The sequence below is a fragment of the Empidonax traillii genome, unplaced genomic scaffold (assembly GCF_003031625.1).
Source record: "Empidonax traillii isolate 1590-97213 ecotype Southwest subspecies unplaced genomic scaffold, ASM303162v1 scaffold430:size563586, whole genome shotgun sequence".
Lineage (NCBI taxonomy): Eukaryota > Metazoa > Chordata > Aves > Passeriformes > Tyrannidae > Empidonax > Empidonax traillii.
The window spans coordinates 100,744-123,585 of NW_020955623.1; the positions used below are offsets into that span (position 1 = coordinate 100,744).

The 22,842-nt window shown below is 37.1% G+C and overlaps 1 protein-coding gene across 5 annotated transcripts in view; it reads left to right on the top strand.

The window, feature by feature from the left end:
• ARHGAP21 (Rho GTPase activating protein 21) overlaps positions 1–22,842 on the top strand; it is a 114,806-nt gene that overhangs the window by 64,983 nt on the left and 26,981 nt on the right. For 4 of the 5 annotated variants that reach the window (XM_027894511.1, XM_027894510.1, XM_027894514.1 and 1 more), the window contains 4 exons: positions 2,973–3,051; positions 8,399–8,453; positions 17,703–17,732; positions 19,256–21,203. In XM_027894511.1, coding sequence (XP_027750312.1) covers positions 2,973–3,051; positions 8,399–8,453; positions 17,703–17,732; positions 19,256–21,203 — 2,112 coding nt within the window. The remainder of the gene's footprint in view (positions 1–2,972; positions 3,052–8,398; positions 8,454–17,702; positions 17,733–19,255; positions 21,204–22,842) is intronic. The other variant, XM_027894513.1, reaches the window with a different exon arrangement.

A 22,842-nucleotide genomic window follows, 5' to 3' on the forward strand; every position in this document is an offset into this window, starting at 1 on the left:
GATATTATATAAAGAAATGTTTTGGCTTGATAAAACACAGCATATGTTGAAGTTGTACAGAGGAGCCATGTTAATTTCTGCTCTATTCAGTGTTTGCCAAATTGAGGGAGATGAAATCTGTAGAGATGATTTTATTTTTAGTCATAGAAGAGATTTTTAGGAGCCCAGAATAAAGAAGATAAAATAAATGAGAAAAATACGTTTTTTAGTTACTAGAATAGTCTTCTTAAACACACTGCTATATCTAATTAGGTCATGCCAATATTTCTTGTTTACAGGTTTTAGGGTGAAATACATGACTGTATCTCTGTCTTGAAATTATATTATAAAACACTCAGGGAGTGATCAGCCGGGTAGATTGCTTAACCTCGAATACAGACACCATCTAAATTTCTTAATTTGTAAAATCAACTATATTTTTTTTCCTAGTATAACTTGGCACTATTTCATGATCACACTGAAGAAAAGAAAATACTTGAAAATTGAGTATGAGTTTAGGTAGTTACATTTGTCAATTCTTATTTCGTTGCTGCAGGGTCCTTTATAATACTGAAAATCTCAGCATAAGCTTCATTACCCAGAATGAGTTGAGCTCTCTTTCAGGAGCTTACCTGGCTGCTATTCATCAGAAAACTTGGAATATTCTTGCTAATTTGAGCAGTAGGTTACAATATCTTAAATGTAAGACAAACCGTTCTGAATATTTTTAAATACTCCTGTGAAATCATGTTTGTTAGAGATAAAAAGAAAATACTTCCCCTGTTTAACCTCTGAGGCATTTCATGAAAAAATAACATAGCTGATTCCAAGCATAAGTGTTAGAAATATTGAAATACAAACAGCCAAAAGAAATGCACATTTCCCATGTCTTCGTTTTCATGCTGTCACTTTTATATAGGCAAGAATATAAAGAACTAAAATGTGTGTAGAAAGGGAGATGGTTTAAGTGCATTCAGAGTAATTTCTGGTTTGATCAAGGGTCTTTAATGAGCCACCAGACTGATGGAGAGCTATTAGGAAAAGCCTTCATGTTTCTAAATCATTTTTTGCACTACAGGCCCTGACCTTCCCCTTTATGTGTCCCTGAAGTGGAGCAAAGTTGTATTTTACAGAGTTGTCTGTGCTCACGTCATTCCTGTGAGAATTCCATAGCATGTCCCACCTGGGTCTCTTGGTGGGTCCATTGGATGCATACTTCAAGTAGACTCATTTCACTGCTGTGTATAATCTTGTCTGCTTCTTTGAAAAATAAAAGCTGCACAAGTATAGATAAGATGGTGTAACCTATTTTAAAGATATTCCTAATCTTAGTTTTTAGAGGAAATACAGAGGAAAGATCTACATCTGTGAGCAGGTTCTTAAACAGCCTGGAAAAAAGCCAGTTCAAATTCCAGAGGAGGATCTGGTGTGTTCTGAGGAAGTCTTGTGATACAATCTAACAGGACAGGACTCAGGGCTTGTAAATAAAAATATGTTTTGGCATAAACTATAGCATTCCTTTTTTCTACAGCTTTTTGAAAGGGTTAATTTTGGTGTGATTCCATGGATAGTCCAGTTTCTCACCCTGATTACATAACACGTCTGTGTATGTGCAGCAGTGGGATAGGGTTTGCCATCCATCACAGGTGCCTATCAGGCATGTGGGTTGCCAGCAGCTATTAAATGTTGCCACCAAGCTTTCTTTCATCCCTTAAGAAGCAAGAGACACAAAAGAGTTCTTTCAGTCAAGGAAAAAGGCAGTAACCAATGAATTGAAGGGAATATGTAAACTTTTATAAAGTTCAAAATATTGCACCAGTTTATTTGCATTACCTTAACATTGTGAGCGCAGACCAAGTTAAAATGTCAGAAGATCCATGTAGTTTGTAAATCCATAGGGTCTGTGAAGGGAACCTCCACAGAGCACAAGCATTTAAAGCATTATTTTCTCCAAGTCAGGCTGAGTATTTAGAGAGAGCAGCTTTTTCCTTCTTTAATTTGATCTTGCCAGCAACAGGGAAAGGGCTTTCAGTTTCTAATGCAATGTTAAAAAAGCCATTCTCGGGCTTACTTTGTATGGGTTCTTTCTTTCAGCTCTTTTATCTCTAGCAGCTTTCCAAAGCTCCTTACCTATCTTTAAACCATTTTCTCCTCATTGGTAAATTCAAGATAACTTTCTGCTCTTCAGATCAGAGATGACTTTAAATATCATTTAGTTCAAGGAATGGGATAGGTTTTTCGTCAAAAGCTACAAATAACTCTTCACAATAGATTTGACAGTTTATTTGTGAGAGTATAAGAAGCTCTTAATGAGGAAGGTACAACAAACTATCTGAAGAAATCTTACAAAAGTGATGTAAGATCTAAAGACTGAACTATATGGATTAGAAATAACTCATTATCCTTGTCCAAGGCACACTAAACACCGTAATATCTTGAAAACAGCACTGGTTATTCTGAGGAAGGAGGAAATTGGAGTTTTCAGAAGGTCTGCTTTTTATTTCTAATAAGGAAGAAGTACAAAATGGCAGTATGCACTGCTATTAAAGGAGAGTTAAAAGTTTGGTTTTATTTTGAGGTTAAGTGCTGGCATGAAATATCTACTTGTAATTTGCTTAAGAATCAGGCAGAATTGTCAGTATGTGTTACCATACATCAACAGGTTTGTTTTGAAGATGGGATACCTAAGTGAGCCTCTGGTATAGCTTACACCTGCGTGCAGTTTTCTTTCTACGACTTTCTACATGATTCATTTGGAAGTTTAGGGTAAGGTGCACATCTGAACATGTTCTGAGAAAAGAGCAGAAATTTTATGTCCCGTGTATGGTTACATGTAGTTGTATTGTGCATCTTACCTTCTTTTTTATTTTTAAGGAGGACTAACCTTGAATTTATATTGGTGTTCTTGATTATTATGGGGTACAGAAGTACAAAATAACTGTTTAAAAAATGTCTAGACAAATTGATTTCAGTTATAACTTTTCCATTTCCAGGTGACAGAATTATAAAAGTCAATGGGGAAAGTGTTATTGGGAAGACATATTCTCAAGTCATTGCTTTAATACAGAACAGGTAAGGTACTAGTATTTCATTGTGCCTCTTATTTTTTGTATACCAAGCAGGAAATGACCACTTGTGGGGGTTTTGAAATGTCATTGTATTTTTAAAGTTTCCTTAATACACACTCAGTTTTACTATTTCTGTTTTTCATGTATTTGGTGAATACTGAGAGAGTTTTGAGAATAGGTGTGCTGAATTATACAACAGTCCTTTTATGTCAGTACTTGTCCCTTGATAGCAAGTAACACTGAGTGCTATAGAGGAAAGTTGAACTTAAAGCAGACAAAGTAGATACACATACACCATGTGTATATGTGTCAACTGAAAATCAGAAAAATCTACCTTGCTTATGAGATCTAATAACTCAAAATCAGCATATTTAGTAATGGAAAAATTTTATTCTAGTGCACACCTGCAAAATATCTTGGCTTTCCTCTGTTTTGCAGCAAATTATGAACCTTGCACAGAGTGGAGGAAATGCTAATACTGCTCCTGCCTGCGACTCACAAGGGCTTGTGAAATCATGTCCATACACAAGTCTAGATACTCATTTTTGTGTCTTGTCTGCCTCCATTTTTAGTTTTCTTGGTATCAGTTTCTGTTCTACAGTAACAAGTTTCCAGTATAATAATGGGTTATGTGCAAAAAAGATGTATTATGATCAGCATGAAAGAGTGTGATGGGTAAGGCAGGCCAAAACATGTTTTGTGTCATTAATAGTGTCTATACAAGAGCTGGAAAGATGGAACCTTACCTTCTTTTATGTCCTTCACTGGAGATAACACTAGCCATGTATCATTTCTTGATTTTATATTTATAGAGATACCACTTTTGTACAGTAGTGTATACCCAAGACACAGGACATTACATGCCCAAGCCTGTGCATCAGCCAGTTAACTCTCTTAATCCAAGAAAGAGACCAACCACATCTGTGTGGTCAGTGATTCTTCAGTGAACTCTAGGTGTGCCTGTGAATAAAGTTTAATTTTCAACCCTGAGAGTGTAGTTATTGAACCATTCTGTAGAGTTCAACCCCTGCCCACTGTGGATAAACCAGGGACACCTGAACGAGGCCTTGTCAGTGATTATCTAGTGCAATCAGAAATGATGTCTGCTGCATCTGTCCCCCTGATTTCCATGAGTGCAGAGAGGATAAAGGGATGCTATTGTTAGTTAGGAGAGGAGAACAGTTTGTTTTCTCAAGCCAGATGTGTACATCACAGAAGATTGTAACAAAAGGTCATGTGTATCCTCCAGCATTTTATACAGAAAATACAACCATTAGGAAGTCTTCAGCTGAACCTCTTGATATAAACAGATGAATATTAATTCTGATCCATAAAGAGAGTTCAGACTGCAGACCAGGTGTACCTTTCTTGTGGCTTACAGGCAGTACTTCTCCTGTGACTGAAGAATCATCTCTCTCATTCTTTGCTTCAAAACAGTATTTTGGAGCTCAGAGCAGTTTGTTCTGCACACAAGTATTTTATTTCTTATGCTACCCTTTCATGGCAAATAAAATTTTATTATGGTGCATGGTTCTTGCTTTAGCAGGCTGCTCTTGAATCAGCATTGCCATCCTGGGTAGGGCTGATGGTTTGTTATGCCATTATCTTCTCTAATAATATTTAGCAAAGATTTCTTAGGAGAGGTATATGGAAACAGTGAAATATAGAATGGTCAGATAATACCAGCCCAGAAAATACCATACCCATTCCCAGAAATCCTTGGTTTAGGAACTTGCTGAACTACAGATTTTACCTACATTGTTTGATTTAATAGTTGATAAGTTGATCTTGCACAAATTTGCTGTTGAATGTACTTAAGCTCTTCATTTTAAAAATACCCAGTGACACAGTTCTTGCTGTGTTTTGTGTCTTAGCTGATCTTTCATCCAGCACACCTTGGTTTCTTTAGTAGACTTTGTGCAAGCAAAATGCTGAAAGGGTTTTTGAAAAGTTGTCAGTTGAAATCTCCTTTATTCATGACTAAATACAGTTTTCTTCATAGTCTTAGTAGGCTGTGTGTTGGTTTTCTAGATACTTTAATTGCTGTATTTTTAATTATTGTTTTTAATTACTCATTCAAACATATTGATGACTGTAAATGCTTATTCTTTTGTCATTTTTCTTGTCATCTTCAGAGTAGTTTTTAAGGATACAACACATTTTATACTCTTCTTTCTAAAGAGAGAGTTCCCCTCCCCTCCTTCACTGTTCAGCTCTTTGCAACGAAACTCAGTGTGGACTTGCAGACTTCTTTAGATCACTCCAGTGGCTCCATTTTCATAGGTGTTCATTATTTTTCTAGAAAGTTTTTCAATTATAGCTGTTTGTCTTCATTATATAATGCTGCAGACATCAGAACTTAGCTGCCTTAGATGAAATGATACTCTTATTTTCCAGTGGGACTTATGGATGGGATATAATTCAGCCATGCTTTGTATAGTTCCTAGAAAAATTTCAAGCTGTGTCTAGAATGTTTTCTATTTTACTCTGCTTGGAGATGGCAAAGCTAAACTTACACTGATTATTTCCTCTGGAAGATAAAAGACACACCTCAAAAGAGTTGCTACAGTAACTACACAATTAGTCACAAGAACACTTTCAAGTCTTTTTCCTGCTCTTTACCAACAGTTGCTACTTTGGTCCATTAAGACTTTATTCTTATCTGTTTACATACATAATCAACTTGGAGATCTGTTGATTACTAATCTAACTTTAAATTATTTATAGTTCTAAATAAAACAAGAAACAGATTCTGATTTGCAACTTCTTCCCCCTCCTCTTTTATTTCTTTAACTGTGGGGAATTTGAATGATTGTCTGTTCCACTTGTTTCTCTTTGCAAATTCTTCTTGAATGTGTTGGGATTACTCAGAAGTGTACAGAGTTCAGCTACTGAATCATTAATACAAAATAATGCATTGGAAGGTAGTCTTTATGATTAGTGCTTTAGTTTGATGACTCTGGGTCAATACATTTAAATTTGGCTCTTAGAATGTGTAATGAAAGAAATTTGAATGATAGCTATCTCAGAGTTCTCAGTACTGTGCCTAGTGTTTCAGTATAACCTACCATCTTCTATGTGATGGTTCTTATCAACACTTACTAGTTCATAATTTACATGTACATTGTATAGAAAGGTGCACCTAAAGTCTTCCTTAACACTTTTTGTTTCTTATATGACAATTGAAAAACATGCTGAGAGCATGTCAGAAAATATGAAGTAGGAAGATCCAAATTGTCTCCAGAAAGTTCTTCAGCAAACTGGAATAGAGTAGTTAAGTAGTTATTGGAATGACATTTAAAACATTGTTCCTGAATGGAATTCTTTTCTCTTTTGGATCACTACTAAAATGGCTGTTAAGTCTGTGAGTGGAAATAGATTTAATTACCTTCTTAAAAAAAAAAAATCGGGGGACAACACAGAAGATATTTGAATGAGTATGGTTTATTCTGTCTCAGATTATGTATCTTCGTATAAAAAGCGCTTTAAGAGGAGCAGTGCTATTTATCGTATTTTTAACATCCAAAGTCTTCACCCTGAAAGTAAGGATTGATTATTATCAGTTGCCTAATAGGATGTATACATACATGCCATCCACACATAGAAATGAAGTCTGAACAATTCATTAGAAATGCTTCAAGCTGTGGTATCTGTTTCATATTATATTTTTCTTTTACAGCTGATGGATAGTTTAAAATCCGTACAAAGGAGTTTAGATAAGTCAGCTCATGATGACACTACTTTGAAAGAATAATTTTAAATAGTTCCATTGTTTATGCATTCGGTCAATATGGGGAATGTTATTGTAAATGTACATAAAGTCAATACTCTCTTGTTTCTTAAAATTCAGTATTTTGAAAAATCTTAACAAGGCTTTTGAAGACTCATTTTTTCCTAGATGTGTGTAGACTTAAAAAGAAAAACTTAAATCACTGCTGATACTTGGTTTCAAAACTAAAGTAATTTTTGCTTCTTGGCGAACACTTTTCTCCAGAATGAAGAATGATTTAAGAAGATTGTGAAACCAAATACCCTTACTCTGCTATTCTGGAATGCAGCCTTATATCTGCGGTTGCTAAAAAATAGAAAAGGAACCACAAAATAAAAACATTCTTCATATAAGGAAGCATAATAAATCACACATTACATGTTTGAGATAATGACTTTCTTTTCTGTAGAAATAAGAAACTGAGTTCCTCCTCAGTGCTTTCATAAGCTGATCAGTGTGCCCTGAAGTTGGGGTCAGTCTTTGTGCTGGTTTTATCTTTTCTCAGCTAATGTGTTGTATTTACAGCAAATTTCTGGTCTGACATACCCAGTTAGGATTTATGCCTTTTTTTTTATGCTGGTACTGGTCAGTTTTTTTAAATACATTGTTTTTTTTCTTGTGACATGTAATGTGTGATTTCTAAATGATGGTCATAGAATCTTCATTTTCTGTTTTTCCAACCTAGTTAAAATAGACTGTACATTAGTCTTTACATTTAATGAATGTGAACAGATTATTCCTTTATGTCAGATGAGATAATGAATTCAGCTATTTCGTATCCCATGTTACAAGCACATATTTCTCACTTGCTTGTAAAAATACCTTTTTCTGGTAGATGCAGACAGTAGGTTTCACTGTTTTAAAATACTTGATTCTGGATAACTGGTACATTTAGTGTCCTGATTTTGCCTGTATTTGAGTCACATTGATTGAACTGTCTGGATTCCTGGATCTTTATGCTGCTGCTGCTGCTTTTGGTTTCAGCAATTCAGACTGACAAATGCAGCACTTATAAATAGCAAGCATTTTTCATCCATATTTCAGATGTCATCTGGATGACTAAATGTATTTAAGCTGATTCTGCCAGGAGGTGATTGGAGTGGAAAGGTGTAAGTCAGTGCTTGCCTTGGTATTGCTCCACTTTTCACTTGATGTGGTGGTTATGTCTTCTGCCTAGCAATTTTAGAGACTTAATTTTAAATGGAAGAAGGAGAGAAGTTTTATCTTGTATTCACAAATTTGTCACGTCGTTTTGTCCAAGAAGCTCCAAACAAGTAGTGTACCTTAGGACTTCATGGAAAAAAAAAGCCTGCCAAACCCAGTGTGTTGGCTCAATAAACTGGTTTTACTGAGAACACAGTTGTGTTCTTGAGTCAGATTTCTGTTCTACTCTGTCTTGCTAAGACTCTAATGGAAATCAGTGTTTATTTCTGTTGTGTAAAGTATTTGTCAGAATAGCTGAGTGTTGGAGTTTTTGAATAGTTGTCATCTATGGAAGTTAATGGATCGTCTCTGTAACAAGAATTTAAAATCTTCTCCAGAAGTTAATGTGTGATGTATGTTTTTTTCCTGTTTGTTTCAGTGACAGCATATTGGAACTTAGTGTTATGCCAAAAGACGAGGACATCCTTCAATTGGTATGTTTATGAAGCTTCTATTCAGAGAGTTTATTGACTAAATAAAAATGTTCTTTTGTTGGTTACACAGTCTTTGAACTCCACTATCAGCAAATAATTAGAGTTAACATTTATCTCTTTGTCGCTCCTTAGATATTTTCCTACCTCCTTGCCATGCCTGAAATTTCAGAGGAATCCAAATATAGCGAATACCATCTTCACATGATATTTCTAGCATGTTAAAAAAATTACATTGTTTTTATTATAATTTGGATTAATTTCCTTATGTTAGAATTTATGACATCAGCGCGCTTGTAGCAAGTGTGGGTAGAGCCCTTCTCAAATCTTCGTTCGTGAAGCCTAGCCATGATGAGAATTTATGAATTGGATTGCTTCCTTTAACCAGGTTGTCTAATTCTAAATAATATGAATTAAAAAACTAGCATATGAAGGTTAAAATTTGCTTTTGTTAATGACTCACTATTTGTCAGTGGTTTTCTGGGAAAGAAGCAAGGTGATGGATGTGCTGAAGGTTATTACCAATTTTTTTAAATTGTGACTGCTGTAAATGTTTTGTTACACTAGTGCCTATGTGCTCTCAATTTGTACTGAGGTCTTATATTATCTCCTGTAGTGAGATAATTCATCTCCCATTTCGTGTCTCTAAGTTCAAAAGAGCCTTGAATAATACATGATGTGTAAGTGCGTATCATGAAAATTAGAAAAACACCTAAAATACTGTTATGCTCTAGTTTATTTTTAATTGGAAGCAGAGGAAAGGAGAAGATGACAAGCAGGGTAGACTTTTTGGTTAGTATCTGGAAAAGTGTATTTTCTAATCCACACAGAAATAGTAAAAATTGCCTTTAAGTTAAGAAAAACTGTGTGTTTCAGTAGCTGTTTTTCAGTATTAAAGGTCAAATTAATGGGTAAGAAAAAAAAGCAAGAAACTTTGTTTTGAGTTGGAGATAGAGATTAGTGCAGGAACTCAACCATTTAGGACAACAAGCCAAGGTTATTAGAATAGAAGTGATATTTTGAGAACATTTGATAAAGAAATATTTCAGTAATCCAACACAGAAAATGTTGGGGGCGGGGTGTGAGTTCTGATTGCATGAATCAGTGGGAGGGGAAAGCTGTTGGTGTTGGGGCTTTTTTTTTTAAATTTTTTATTTATTTATTTTATTGGTTTATTTCTTGGTACTGTGAATATGTAGAAATGCAAGAATAGTGCTAACATGTAAATTATTAAACCTTTATATTTGGCTGGGTGACATCTTCCGACTTCTAATGAAACATGAAGTGCAGCTTCAGGTGAAGTAGAGATGAAAAGCAATTGATTGGATATAACTTTTATGTCAACAAGTGAGGTAGTGGGGCCAGAGGAAGGAAAAAAGGTAATTGTTACATTTGTGTTAGAAAAGGATATTGACAAAAAGAAAATAAGGTCATTCTTCAGGAGGAGATTGATGGGTAAAGAGAAGAGAAAAAATATCTGCCTATGGAAGTTTTAGGAAAAGATGGGAAATATGGATAGGAATAATTTTCAGGTGTTATTATTAAAAAGTTCCTTTTGAGTTGTAAGATGTGACAGAGTTGTGAATTTTGTGTGTGAGGCTCCTCTGTTGAAGATAGAAAGGGGATTAGATTTGAGAGATCAAGTAATGATTTTGCAGAAAATGCTTTGTGTTGCCTCTGTAGCTTCCATGAGTTCCTTCTGACAGCTGTTTGGGTGAGTTGGTACATGGTCATGATACAGGAGAGTTTATGCTGCTGTTTACTAAGATGCATTTACTTGGGTAAAAGTGACCTTCTCTTGACGAGTTTCAGTTCCACGTAGGATCTGCCAGAGGAAAGCCGAGAAGAGAGAGGTGTTTTCTGTAGTCGTCAAGACTAGCATTGAGTGCACTTGGGCCTATTGGAAAAGACTTTGGATAGCTGCAGTTTGTTCACTCTGTCCTGCCGTGGACTACTTTAGTAGATATGTTTTCAAGTGTCAATCTTTGCCAACAGAGTTGCAATTTATGAAGATTGATAAAAATTAATTACATCTCACAACAGAGACGGTCAGTTATGGCCTGTGGTTTTTTGTCTTTTAGCCCACCGTAGAGGAGGAAAAATCTTAGCACTTCTAAAACAAAAATCAGCAGACTTTTGAGACTGTTCAAGTGAGTGCATCACTGTAACTTCAGTAAAATGAAAAATCTATGCAGTTCCCCTGGAGAGGGTTAGGATGCACAGTTCTCATTACAAGATTTGGTGAAGAGCTTTGCTCTACTCAAATCTGAACATGTTTAAAACACTTTCAGTGTAACAGCATAGAATGTTACTCCTTTCACTTCCTGTGAAAAGAGATAATTTTTTATTTCCAGCTGAGAAACTGCACACTTCTTAAATTTTCTGGTTTTATCTTTGTGATTAATGCTGTATTGGCTTTTGTGGACATCTTATGTAAAAAAAGTATAAATTTTGGAGCAAATTCTTATTCGTGAATAAAGGTAGAACTCATATAAGTAAGGGATAACAATTATGTCTGTAGTGGTAGTGTCACTGTAAGTGCAAAGTGAATGGTAAATGGTAAGGTACAGTGGCCTTATTAATAGAGGAAAAACTTACACCTGGAACTGGGTTATGTAAAAATGTGTTATAGATTGTTAAATATAAGTTATTAGAGAACGTTAAATAATCTAGTTGTTTTCTGTGGCATATGTCATAAATTTCACTGTAAATATCTTCAGATAGCATTACTCATTTTAAACTGATGCTAAATACTAGTGTGCTGTAAAAATAGAAAACCCCAAAACACTAGTGGATATTGGAGGAGCTAATGAAAGGTATATCTAGTGCAATGAGGATGGAATAGTTTCATTATATTCAGGAATAATGCTGGTTGTGGTAAGTTTTATAGTACTTTGCAATCTATTCCATGTGCTGATGGCTGATTGCTCGAAACACAGTTGCTCGTTTCTATCCTTAGTTCGCTATTTATAAACCTCGAGTTTAGTCTTCAGAAATATCCATATATGTCTGTGAACCTCTTGGTATATTGAATTCCCTGAAAACAGGGCTTCAAATCCATTCATCAGAAGTAACAATGAAGTGGTCCAATCCACAGGTTACTGCCCTGTGGCAGTGGCATGTGAACAGTACTCACTTGGAAGGGAATTACATGTGGAACTGCCATTAGTGAAATCAGTGTCAGTCGCATTTGTTCACTGGTGTGATCTTGAAAATGCCACTTTGTGGATGGGGAAAAGGATATTTAAAACATCTCTATCCATGACAAAAAGTTGACCTCTTGATGACTATGTATGTGTTCGGGGTTTTTTCATGCTCCTCCTCAAATATGTGATTGCTTAAACTTACCAAAAGAGATAATTTTGAAACATTTCTAGATATATAACAGTTTTGAAACTAGGAGGAGGAGGAGGATTATTTTTGTATTGTGTTCTCCTCAGTGTTTCGAATTTGATGTATCTATGTGCAATTTCTGTAGCATTCTCAACCTTTTTTGGCAGAATTTTGGCATTACCACTGACTTCATGCAAATGGGAAGACACATTTAGGTCAACTACAAATAGTTCCTTTTTCTCAAGTATATTCAATGAAACTGTTGCTGTTTTGTAGCCTTTAGATAACAAGTTTAATACTAAAATGCTGTTCAAATTGTGACAGCTTTTCAGTTATTCAAAAGCATTTTGTATTCCATTGAAAATACTGAATGTAAAGGTGCTCTCTAGAGAGAGAAAATAGAGTTTGCTAAGCCTACTTACAGGTATTATGAATCTTATCAACAGATTTTGTAGTGTCTAACATATGTATGTTAGGGTGTCCTTAGTATGCAGGGTTTTTGGACCATTTTTTTCGGGGAATGTTCATGTTGGAATTTACTTATTTGCTAATTGTTCCTTGTGTATGTAAAGAAGAATGTAGCTTACCAGCTGCTGAATTTCTATGTATCAGGCACTTGAAAACATGACTCTTTGGAAAACGCCATCTCTAATATGATCTGCATTGGGAAGGTTATTTGAAATGTATCATATCAATGTTCTTATATAGGGTTTAATTTAGGTAAATATATTTATGTAGATATTATTTTGTAAATATGTATATCTATGTTGTGTGTGTGTGTATAAACAGATATGTACTATAGGCAAGTTACCCTGCTTTTTCATCTTTCGTTTTCTGGCACTTCTCTTATGACCCACTCAAAAGTTCCATCATGCCTAACTTCTATTCTGCCTTCAACAGTTTAATTTCAAAACAGTTCTAAAAAATCATTTCCTTACAGGAGTTGCCCCAAAAGGTAGGAGGTTACTTCTAGTCTTAGATGTTGTCATCATTAAATTTTATTAGTGTACAAATCTGTTGAAATGTGCCTTGCCATTCCAGAAGGAACTCTTTCATTTACTAGAAGATTTTATTGGGCATTCTGTGAATAATGGTAAATATGAAAATAAAAGGTGGCAGTTTACTATTTTGTTTTTGATATATTTAGTTAATCCAATCTTTCAGTAAAATTATGGACCCATGAAGCTACATATCAATAACTGAAAGTTAACCACATTTGAACAGAAATGTTTCTCTTTTCATAGATGGTAGGGAAACCATAAAATCCTATATAGGAGTGACCAGGAAAGTGAGTGAAAGTCAACTGAAGCATATATATATTTTTTCCCCCCCCTACTTCTTTCTAGTCAGGTGATATGGAACTTTTCAGTGTATAGGGAGATCTGGGTGGAAAAGAAGAGTTTGCTGCATTATCATTTCTGAACTCAGTATTTTTGTGGAATTTGGTGGCTCTCTAGGCATTGTAGTCCCCTGAAATTGCCAGTGGTGCACCTGTATTGAGAACAAAATAAAAGAAAAAAAAACCAAACCGAAAAAGACCCCAACACCATAAAGAAAAGTAACGTGCATGAGGAAATTTATTTTAGAGTTTTATATGCTCCAGGAACCTCATGTCTCTGACTACAGGTCAACTTTAATGTTAAAGACTGTCTTTATTTTTTTTTTCCTTTTTCTCTATGCCATCCACTTGCATCGGACCTAGTAGAGCAGCAACATGGCTGTTTTATTGGCAAACTGTGAAATATTTTCATTTGCTTTATATTTAATAAAGATAGATATGTATTCTTAAGTAGCTGTATTTAGTCCAGAGTCTTGGAGCATTTTTTACTCTCAGATTTTGTACTGACATAGTTACTGATGGTCACAGAGGTTAATATTAAAGCTCTGGAAGCAAGTACAAATGGAAGGAGGAGGGATGTGTGAAAACATAGTAACCTAGAAGAAGATACTGAAACTTTATTATTGAATATTGCATATGTTAGAAAACACCATTTGCATCAAACCTCCTAACCTCAATTTAGACTAATATTTACAAGAAGATCTCTTGTATTTGGAAATAATGCTTTTGGGGCTTAAAGCATTAAAATCATTACATTTTATATACTAAAATTGCACTGCCTTTGGGAAGAAAGGGTGTGTGCGGTTTTTTTCAAATAATGTTGTCTGACTGTAGTGTTTGAGTGTGTCTGAGTAAAATGAAAGCACTTGAGCTGTAGTAATAACATTCTTGCCAGAACAAACTATAGCTAGGAAGTGTTTCCTTTTAAGCTAGCTGTAAAACTTTTCTGGTGTGCAATTCCCATACTCATGCAAACTGAGAATAAGTTAGGACTGGGAAAGAGAAGAATTTAGCATTAAAGAAATATAATCTGAAGCCAAACTGGTTGGAGAAGGACAGAAGAATGCCTCAAGCTCAGTCTTGCAAGGTGCTGTACACATTGGCTTCTTACTCATCAAAAAGCTTCTCTCCAATTTTACAAATAGTTCTGATGAAATCAGTGTTGTTATTCATCCTGTAGTGAAGCATATTCATCCTGTAGTGAAGCATACTCATCCTCAGTGAAACATAGGACTGTGTCTTTTTTATGGATTTGGACTAAGTGGTGTAGGACACAGTTGGTTCCAGCTCTGGAAGGTGCAGGTTTCACTGTAATTCTTACCCAGAGAAGTTCTTGTACATTTGGCTCTTATTATTCTGACATCTAATGGCATAAAATCAAGTGGGAGAAAATGGGATCCAAACCCTCCAGGTGAATTTTAGATGGTTAATTAAATACCTTGTAAAATGCTTCATTTTCTTAAAATCTATTTTGCCTATAATATGACATGAATGTATTACCTTAGGAGTTAAACCCTTAATGGCTACAGATTCATAGTATGAAATGAATTCTTTGCCATAGGAGCTTACAAACTTGGTGCAAACAAAACCAGATTGCAAGATGGGGAAGAAATTGTACCCAATAGCTGGAAACATGCTGAGTTCTTACTGTAAGCACAGCAGTTTTCTTCTAGTAATTTTTGCAGAGCTGTTATCCATCAGAGCCTTTAATGTCACTCTAAATTGTTGCATTTGTATGGTAAGCTTTCCATAACTGTTGTTGTTTTGAGAAGGTGGAAAAGCGCTCATAAAACATCAAGACTGACTTTTGAATCCTCTTGGGACTTCTGAATAACTGCTGAGTATCCAGCTCCTGTAGGAATTCAAGTGGGTTGGCTGGTGTCTGATTCAGGAACATCACTGATCTGGATATTAAAAAGTTTTAAGTTGCAAGGCTTTTTTTTGGTTTAAGACTTTTTAAAAGACTTAAATTGAGGCCATACTGTAATGACATTTTTATGAGTATATAATTTGTTGCAATCACTTAAAGAGTAGCATTTTCACATAATATATCCTTTGATATTTGATATATCTGAACATGAGCCAGCAGTGTGCCCAGGTGACCAAGAAGGCCAACGGCATCGTGGCCTGTATCAGGAACAGTGTGAGCAGCAGGACAAGGGCAGTGATCCTTCCCCTGTACTCAGCGCTGGTGAGGCCACACGTGGAGTATTGTGTTCAGCTCTGGGCCCCTCAGTTCAGGAAGGACATTGTGAAGAGCAATGAGGCTGGTGAAGGGACTTGAGCACAAGACCTATGAGGAGAGACTGGGGGAGCTGGGATTGTTTAGCCTGGAGAAGAGAAGGCTCAGGAGAAACTCATCACTCTCTACAACTACCTGAGAGGAGGTTGTAACCAGGTGGGGGTTGGTCTTTTCTCCGAGGCAGCTGTCGGTAAGACAAGAGGGCACAGGCTTAAGCTCTGCCAGGGGAGGTTTTGGTTAGATGTTAGGAAGAAATTCTTTACAGAGAGGGTAATCAGGCATTGCAATGAGCTGCCCAGGGAGGTGGTGGATTCTCTGTCCCTGGAGGTTTTTAAGAAGAGACTGGATGTGGCACTGAGTGCCATAGTCTAGTAACTGTGGTGGTAGTGGATCCAGGTTTGGACTTAATGATCTCAGAGCTCCTTTCCAACCCATCTGATTCTATGATTTGAGAACCTAAGGGGAGAATAGAGTAATATTCAAGCTGTGTTTTATAGCTGCAAACTGTCAAAACAGTGTATGAACGATTAAATGTATTGATGCATTTCACATTCTTTAACCTTAAAGGCGCTGCGCTGTCACCGCAGAGACCCGGGTTCGATTCCTGGTCGGGGCCCCTCCCCGGGCAGATGGAGCTCGTTAGCCCTGTAAGGCAATCCATCTACGTCCTGAGGACCTCGCTGCCACCGTCCAAGCTCGCTTGGCCCCGGCAGATGAACCTCAGGATTAAAGGGTGGGCTCAGTTCCGCGCACACTGTGTCTCACCTAAAAAAAATCCAATGCGCAGGCTGGAAGGTGGAAAGACCTTCCCTGGTTCTTTGTTCGCGAAGACTGGCCATTATATATATATAGCCTTTAAATGTCTAAAAACCATCACTTTCTGCTTAAAGTAATTAAAATATTTCATAGTGGAATATATGCTGATAATGCATAATACAGCATAACGTTATTCCGAATGGAACTATGCATTTCTTTGTGAGTTGCATGATTTCTCTGTCGACCCCTAATCAGAATTATGAAACCAAGATATTTAATATTCTTTGTGGAAAATTCACAGTCCCATTTATAAACTTCTTTTTTTTGTGGAAGGATGTTCAGCTTTGTTTCAGTGTTTCCTTGGGAAGTGGGTGAAATGCAACTGAAAGGAGAAATACACTTTCCATCATCAAAATCTTTTTTCCAGTAACTCTTACACAGAACTGTCAGTCTGTTTGGATATACCTGCAGTCATGGTAATATACTCTTTATTGGGGAGAGAAAGTCAAGCTGATCTCATTTTGGACTCTGTGAGAATGTTGTCTTCTGAAGGTGATGTTTTAATATCTGTGATAAATTTTGTCAAGAGCTGAGAACTAATATTTGTACTCATCTGTAGTCTTCAGCTACGATCAGATCATGCCAATTTCGGAATCTAGCCTTTCTGCTGTGAAAGTCAAATGAAGCATTGTTTGTCAGGGGAATGTTTTACAAAAACACAAATTTGATGTATTTGCTGTTGGTGTGCATATCCTAGTAAAGGTGGGATATCAGCCTTTTTATGAGCTGTATAAATTGATAATTGTTTTCTGGTGGAGGGGGTGATTGTTTTTGTTTGTCCTGCATGTGAGTAGTATCTGAATCTGTTTTCTGGGTCTTCAGTATCTCTTCCAATTTTTTTTTTCTTTTAATTCTGACAGACCATCAAGATCTTAAATAGCCATTTATTTAAAGATTTAGAAATATTTATCTTTGTGTGCTCCTTCCCTCCATTAAATGTGCCAGTGGAAGCTTGGCTTGATTTTTACTATGAGTGGAGGAAATATCATGTGAGTGGAGTGTTTCTGCAGCATCATTCCTCTAATTTCAGATGTACAGCGTGAAAGCAGCTGCAGTCAGCTGACAGCTTGTGGTCATGTTCAGATATATGTGGGGAAGGGGCGTGCTGTTTTAAGTGCATAATAAAGCCGTTGTTTCGTCACCAGGAAGCAGGGATGGGAGCAGCCCAGGGGAAACGAGAGACAGTAATGTTGCTGTAGTGGAAGGGAAGTCTCGTTGCATAGAGCCAGAGCTCTCTGCAGGCAGCTGTAGGGATGCACCAAGGCAAAATGGCACAAATGTATTTTGCTTTCTGTAAAGGTACAGGATAAATGCAAGGAGCAAATAAAAGGCTGAGTGGACATGCTTGCAAGGAGGGTGAAGTTATTTTTTATGCTCTGCTGCCCTTTGCATCTGTTGGTACCTTCCAGTGAAATCAGTATAGTTGTATTTTTAGCTTGCTGTAGTCAACATCAATATGACAAGATAATTCTGCCTTTACATCTATAAGCAGCTTTTACTGTGTTTTCCTGTTTTCTGCCAGCTGCAGTTTACAAAGGATGTCACAGCACTGGTAAGAAATGTACAGTAGCCATTTCTCTCATGGTTTTGTTAAGCATGTTTTGCTGAATGATTTGTGAGAAGCAAGAACATGAAACAGCAAGTTTGTTGGAAATGAGCTAGATAGAGCTAGATAATCTGAACTGAATTTTCTTCGTAATGCTAATATTTTGATTTGTGGTTTGTGCCTGCGATATTTGGTCTGTTTTTCTCTCGGTGTGCTTTACTGTTTTGCATTTCACTAATGCTCGTTGTAACGTTGCAGCAGTATTGTAAATGCCTCGCCCTCCTCTGTACTTTGCTCTGTATTAATTTTATGGCTGCTCTTGGGCTTTTATAATCTGTCTCGTGTTAAGACAGAGCACATTGATATTCTGGAATTGAGCGTGTTATGATTTGGACAGGAAATGCTGTGTTATGATACCGCGCCTAAGCGTGTAAAAGCCCTGAGAAATTATTTTAATCTTCTGTTATGCTGGCAGGCTCTGCATTGGCTCTTTATTGCATTATGTTCAAACTGAGAGAAGTCATGCTAAAGTTTTTCAATAATAGGATATTGTTTAAGTATGCCATATGCTTCTCATTAATTTATTATTATTTTGGATGTTCTGTTAATTTCACAGTGACAAAGGCTGCTTTTCTAAAATGCTGCAGAAACATACTATGTGTAATATAACCATTTTTTCTCAGGAGTCAGGCTCTTCTGCATAAAGGTGCAAAGTGCTCTAAGGAAATTAATTTGAAATTTCAGTTTGTGTTTCAATGGTGTGTGGACAGTAGTGGATATGTATGAATTTTCTTACTGTTTGTTCCTTGAAGTTAAAAATGTTAAATGTCATTTAATATTTTTGCGGTAAGGTTTGTGTACCATGTACTTGCTGCCTCCTTTAAAATGTAAGATGACTTAGAGGGTGTTGGCTCACAACAAATATGTTACTGCTTTAAAATTTATTCATTATATGTTTAGGAACAGTAGCTTTTATGTAGAAGACATCTTAGAGAAGTGTGTGTACTTTTCATATGTACTACATGAAATGAACAGAATTGTTTTATACACAAAGTGAATAGAGAATTTTCTAGTGCTGGTTGAATTTATTATGCAGCATTTTAACCTATTGATTGCTGTGAAATTCTGGTTTCCAGCAATGTGAAGCTTAAATGGGAAGAATGTATGAAGCATCACGTTAGAAAGCAAAATTAAGGGGGAGAAAAATACTGTGCTTTGTGTTCATGGATTTTGAGAAACCTGTCTCAGTGCCCTACCTGCAGTATTTCCTGGAATTGGTCATCAGTTGCGTTTTTTAATTGAGGGAGGGAGTGTATGTAATGATTTTGCTTGTTCTGTGTCTTGTTCCCCCATCAGTAAGGGAATGGAATGCTGTTTTTATCTTTTTAACTAACATTTAGTCTAAAATTAGAGACGGTGTCAGTTTTGAACTTGTGTTTCCTCTCTTGAAGCTTGATCATGCAAATACTGGATGGCTAACTTTTCCATCTCCCTCCCCACTGAATACTCACTTAATCCTCTCTCCACAGGCGTATTCCCAAGATGCCTACCTGAAAGGCAACGAAGCCTACAGTGGTAATGCCCACAACATACCTGAACCACCGCCAATATGTTACCCGCGTCTGACATCCACAGCTTCTGTTAAAGCACAAGCTGCAGACAAGCTTTCTTCTGACTTCTCGCTGGGGAAGCAGCAAGTCAGCAGACCAGTACGGGCATTGACACAGCCAGAGAGGGCCTACAGAATGGAAATACAAGTGCCTCCGTCACCAACAGACATTGCAAAATCAAATACAGCCGTGTGCGTTTGCAATGAAACTGTAAGGACTGTTATTGTGCCTTCTGAGAAGGCTGTAGATTTGCCATCTTGCAGAAATAATCACGCTGGTCCCTCACACAGGACAGAGGAAGTAAGATACGGCTTAAAAGATCAAACCAGTCTGAAAGCACGGACCACATCACCACCATCTTCAGTGTCCACTGCCATTGTACTTCCCCAGACTCCAATAACAAGGCCAGTTGATACAACTGGAGCAGTAAGTAAAGCTTCAAATTATGTAGTATGTCCAGAAGGAATCCCAAGCACTAGACCTTCTACTCAAGCCACGGACTCACCCTCAGTCTCTACTAATCATTACAGTTCTCCATCCTCCCACCAGCACATAGACTGGAAGACCTACAAAACTTACAAAGAGTACATTGATAACAGGCGCATGCACATGTACGGCTCCCGAACAATACAGGAGAGGTTAGACAGCTTAAGAGCAGCTTCTCAGAGTACAACTGATTATAATCAAGTGGTGCCAAACCGCACTGCTTCTCAGGTACGGCGCAGGAGCACCTCTCACGACAGGGTTCCCCAGTCTGTTCAGATCCGGCAGAGAAGTGTATCCCAGGAAAGACTTGAAGATCCTGTGTTGATGAAAGAGTGGCCACGAAGTGCTTCACAAGATACTCTAACTTCACCTTCAGTTAATGCTAGAAATCACAGGGCTCGGTCATGGGATTATCTCAGCAAACAGGGTGAAGTGCTAGAAAACTTTCATTCTGAGAATATGATTGCAGATACAAATGGAGATAGGAGAAAGACTTACAAGTGGACAGGGTTTACTGAACAAGATGATCGGCGAGGTATTTATGAGAGATCAAGACAGCATGCATTTCATATGTCCCTTCGAGGTCAAAATTTTCCTATAGCTCCAAATGCTTATATTTCAGACAGTAGGAGAACTGGTAGTAGAGCTTCTCTGCCCGGTTCTCACTTTCAGAAAATTTCACCAGATTTTAAAATGTTACAGCCTTCTCGAGATTTGCAAACTCCTGGAGGAGTTTCAAAACCTGCAGCTGTTTCACAAGAGAGATTGTGTCTCACACCAGCCAGAAGTTCTAGAAGTAGCTCTCTGAAGAACTCAGCTCCCTATGCAGCAAAATCATCTATTCCCCTTAACCAGGGTCTGGATGCTATTGCCAGCAAAGACCAAAGAACAGTAAATCACTTGCATCAGAGCGGTATGTTAAACCAACAGTCAAGGATCCGAGCAGAAGGTGCCCCAGATCACAAAACAGAAACTGGTAAAACCATCCAACCCTCCTCTCTGTCTCCAGCTTCTGCCAAACTTGTTCAACCAAGTGAGTGTTCAACTACCTCTGACAATGTAGATGGTTCTGTAAGACAAAAGATTCATGGTTTTGAAAGGGAAGATGTCCGTGAGTCTGAAAGTCTGCAAAGGGATGTTCAGGGAAATGACAAAGACACAGTGGTCATGCGGGACAAATCACCTTCTGGCCACCAAACTCCACAGCCTTTGAGGCATCAGTCCTACATTCTTGCTGTAAATGACCAAGAGGCAGCCTCGGACACTACCTGTTGGTTACCTAACGATGCTCGGAGAGAAGTCCACATAAAAAGAATAGAGGAAAGGAAAGCATCGGGTTCCAGCCCACCTGGTGACTCTTTGGCTTCTATTCCATTTATTGGTGAGTTAAACTATTTCAGTGTCCATCAAATGCTTTTCTCTGCTAAAGGTGGTGGAGAACAACACGCCAGGTTGTTCCTGTAAGCCCTGAAGTTGAGAGGCAGGGGGGATTTTTCTCGTCTAGAATAATTTTAGGTTGGTAAAAGGAAAAATATTCTTCAGTAGAGGAAAAAAAATGTTCCGTTTTGTTTGGGGTTCCTAGAGGATGAGTGTTAAATAGCCTACAGTGATGTAACGTTTTTCCAGAGTTTTCCTTAACCTACTGGATAAGTCTGCATTACATAACTGTGTTTCGCTATCACCCCACATAATGTTCTGATGTTACATATACAGACAGTTAGCATTTGCAACACCTTTCAGATATTTTTGCTTCTCTAGTATAAAACATATTTGGAATCCAGTAAAGATGCAAATCCATATAAGGGTGATTTGTGGAGAAAAAAAAAGTTTGCCAGCTGAATAGGTATGGTGAAAGCTTTCTCAGAGAGATAGGGAATAGATGAAAGCTGTTTCAGGTAAAAGGATAGCAATCAAAGGAAGTGGATTTGAATGGAAGGGATTCTGGAAGCAGAATCTGTGAAGGGAAAAAGATTTGCTGGTGTGCTGTTACACAGGGTTGGAATTACAGGGAGCTTATAGGACAGGGGCTGAGATCTTGTGAGATAATTTAGAAGAGGAACTCGGGGAAGGATTGTAAATAGTAGAAAAAAAAAAACCCAAATTTTGGATAATGAATTCATGTCTTCTGCTGAAGAGGGAATTGCGGTGGCAGAGCATTTCTGTTCTACTCAAGTAGTCAATGCCACTATTGTCTTTGCCCTGCTGTTGTTGTTGTTGGGTTGGATTTTCTTTTGTTGTGGCTGATTTAATCCTTTGGACTCTGGATGTTCTGTGGATCATTTTCCATGAGTTGATTTGTACCTGACTCTGTGCTCTTGAATTTAGTATAAGAAATATTTAGAAAACACTGAATTTTGATTCTGCAACTCAAGTATGTGAAAAACAACTTTTCATGATGATCCATGTTCTTTACACTTTATGTTAAGGGAGTTACAGGTACACTGTCTTACTGTAATTGTCTTCTGTTGTGGATCTACAGCAGTGATTTTTTTTTTTCCCCAGTGTTATTTATCATACCTGCTATTAGCTGAAAGGGAATAACCAAAAAACAGTGAAGAAACTTTGTGTTCATTGAAGAATAGGAATCATACAAAAGACACAGTAATTCTGTTCTTTTTACAGAATGCTGTTAAGATATTAAAAAATGCTTTTTGAACTAGCAGATGGGTTTTGTGTTGGGTTTTCCTGTTTGAGTGGGAGTTATAGAGATTATTTTTCATTGTTGTTACTGGACGCATCAGTATCCAGTGTAATTTTGTATTCTTCTTTAGACCCTGTCAGCCTTTCTTTGAGGATTAGCACAAGTTTGTAAGGCATGTAACTAATCTTTGTGCGGGATTTTTTAATACTGCCTAAAATCAGTGTTGGGCTCTTGATTTAGTTATGTACCGTGTTTGCTGGGAGTTTTCTAATCCTGTACAGTTGAAATGTCATGTAAAAGTCAGATTAAGATTGGTATAGTTAAGCCCAACCTTTTCAATACCATCTCCTGTCTTGATTTCAACAAAGATTTGTTGTGA